The sequence below is a fragment of the Salminus brasiliensis genome, chromosome 7 (assembly GCF_030463535.1).
Source record: "Salminus brasiliensis chromosome 7, fSalBra1.hap2, whole genome shotgun sequence".
Classification (NCBI taxonomy): Eukaryota; Metazoa; Chordata; class Actinopteri; order Characiformes; family Bryconidae; genus Salminus; species Salminus brasiliensis.
The window spans coordinates 10285025-10287953 of record NC_132884.1 but is presented as its reverse complement, the minus strand read 5'-3'; the positions used below and the strand labels follow the sequence as shown (position 1 = coordinate 10287953).

General features: G+C 42.9%; 1 protein-coding gene across 1 annotated transcript; it reads left to right on the top strand.

Annotated features, from left to right (window-relative positions):
* Positions 1-292: 292 nt before the first annotated feature.
* On the top strand, positions 293-1362 carry LOC140559423 (leucine-rich repeat-containing protein 3-like). Its single transcript, XM_072682929.1, has one exon. It carries the CDS (start codon positions 325-327, stop codon positions 1081-1083), a length of 759 nt encoding a protein of 252 aa, XP_072539030.1. The 5' UTR covers positions 293-324; the 3' UTR covers positions 1084-1362.
* Positions 1363-2929: the final 1567 nt, after the last annotated feature.

The following is a 2929-nucleotide window of genomic DNA, read 5'->3' as shown; positions in this document are numbered from 1 at the left end:
CTCCAACATTCCTTGCCCCTGGCTTTGTTTTTCTATTCACCTCCAGCAGAATAAAGTAATCCCTCTTCTGGATCTAGAATTGGATGGTGGACAGCTCTACTCACAGTAAGACCTCTGCTGCACATAGATTATGCTCAACTCAGAATGTACTGAAGATGGCTCATAATATCAACAATGCAGGACTGAGAGTGGGAAATGAGCTCCCCAGGTTATAGCCATCATTGATTAATACTGCTACTGTAGTTATCAGTTGGGACGTTGTGACCTGGAATGCTCAGCAATGATATAGTGAACCACCTAGGAGGTTCTGCAGATGTTTGCAAAATGGGTGTGAAGCTGCTGAACAGCATAACAGGAGCTGTGCTTCTGGCTTTCTCATTCAGCACTGTGTCCACTTGTCCCAAAAACTGCCACTGCACTGAGAGGAATGGGCTCAAGACGGTCCAGTGTGTGTCCCGTGACCTTGAGAAGATCCCAGCTAATATTCCAGAGGACACAGTCTCTCTTCAGCTAGCTTCCAACCGCATTACCCATATCCCCAGCCAGGCCTTCAAGGGCTTGCGTCGACTGCAGGAGCTGGATATCTCTAACAATGCCATCGAGGTGGTGGAGGAAGGTGCTTTCCAGGGTATTTCTGAGGGCCTTCGTGCCTTAGACTTGTCAAATAACTTGTTGAGAGGGGTTCCAAGAGAGACCTTTGCTCGGCTGCATGCCAAAATCAGCCTGGCCGGAAATCCCTGGCACTGTGAGTGTGCCCTACAGGAGGTGCTGAGGGAGTTGCAGTTGGACCCTGACACAGTGAACCAGGTGAACTGCCAGACGGCTGTACGGGAGGAATTTGCTGGCAAGCCTGTCATCCAGGTGCTTGACTCTGGGGTCAACCTATGCAGTTTTCAGCGCAAGACCACGGATGTGGCCATGTTTGTCACAATGTTTGGCTGGTTCACCATGGTGATCGCGTACGTGGTGTACTATGTGAGACAGAATCGAGAGGATGCCCGCAGACATCTGGAGCACCTCAAAGCTCTACCCAACAGCCCCAGGAACAGCAAGGACTCAGACACTATTAGCACAGTGCTATAACACAGTATTCTGTATGGCTAGGGAAATTTCAGACGTCACATGGTCTTAAATGGGAATTCTTCAGTTTTTTTTCAACATTTCTGCATTATTTAATAATTGAGATGTAAACACATTTAGTGTTCCATAACATGGCTCTATGAAGGTCAAATGGGAGCATACAATGCAAATATAGCTACTTTGAATATAACCAGTGAATCTACATGCACTGTTGCTGCACACCCTTCACTGGCTTATAGCCCCCTACTCAGATTGAAAAGCTTCGGTACCCAACCCTACCAGGCATCAGGTAGCACTGACTCTTGTCAGGCAGCATCTTAGGTCAAGGGAATGTTTAGGCTTTAGTCTATTAATACTGGATTCTATTAATATTTTTTAAGAGTGGATAACAAAGCACTTTAGACCAAAAAAAATAATAATTTAGACCAAAGTTGCACCACAGTAGTATTGTAAACCTCAGGCAGACATCTGGTTCCTTTCACCACCATTGTGAAGAATTCAGTTTTGATTGATTTTGATTTCTCCAGAGTGGAACATTTCTCATCTAACCCATCCAACTAAATTTGTGTTACATCTTAACAATTGCATTATGCAAAAATGTTGACAAATCCATGGAATTCCTTTTTAGGAACACAGCACAGCATTTATATACTTCCAATAAACACAAGATTGTGTATATTTTATTAACTCTGAAGTGCCTACATTTAACACCAGAGCACAATAAAGGGCGCAGATCAGTGGCCACATTTGAACCAGATACAATGTACTGTAAGGAGGAAATATTACATCATGACAACACATAATAAGGAGGTTTTAAAACCTTGACTGACCAAACAAAAGTTGACGTGACTACATATGTCCAGATGTTTGTGGACACCCCTGCTAATGAATGCATTCAGCAACTTTAAGTTACACCCTTTGCTGTAGAAAAGTACTGCCAATAAAATAGGACTCTCTGGAGCAGATAAAAATGAACGTATTGACGCATGCCTAATGCTAGGCATGAGCTAGAGGGGTATAAAGCCGCCCTGTATTGAGCTGAGGAGCAGTGAAACTATTCTCTGGAATGAAGGTGCTCCACCCAATACTTTTGGGATGAGTTGAGAAGTTGGGGATGAGGTGGTGATCATTCAATATCCTAACCTTACTAACTTCCTTGTCGCTAAATGCACCATTCCCTGGACAATAGAGACATTTACTCCAACAAAAGCACAATAAAATTCTTTTTTAAAACCTTATTTTCCGAAGAAACAATGAATGATCATGTGTCCCAATACTTTTGGCCACATATCGTTCTACACAAATTTAATCTCATTCTGGTCTGGCTTTCCCAAAAGCGTCTTGGCACAAAGAGTAGTCTTAAATGGTTACACGAGCGTCACACAGTGCACGCTCTCTACTAGTTAAAATGACAAGATTCATTTGGGAAAATAGGCCCAGTATATTTGAGGTGGAAGTGCCCGATTGAGTAGATGGATTTTTTTTTTCCACAAGCTGCAAGTTGTTATGTGTGTCACAAGCTCCCTGGGCACAGACCCGTTTTCCCACACCTACTGTCTTATGTCAGCAAGCTGTGTTGTGATGTATGGTGTGGAAGTAACACAGTCCCAAAACTGCCCTCGTTTATTCACTAGCCAGGTTCAGTGAGAAAACCAGGTTCATTAAGAGGAAGTTGCTTCAAGGACTACTTTACAATTTGATATTTTTCAGAGGTTTATGTTGTTGATTTTAGGAATTCATCAATATAGGATATATATTGTGGGACTATATATTTTTCATGAAGTTACATGAAACAACAAATGTTTGGTCACCCCTGCTGGTGCGCGTAAGAAGTCAATTCAGGTAGATG

Excerpts from the sequence above, each read along its gene's own strand:
- LOC140559423 (XM_072682929.1), top strand. The coding sequence starts at position 325 with ATGGGTGTGAAGCTGCTGAACAGCATAACAGGAGCTGTGCTTCTGGCT.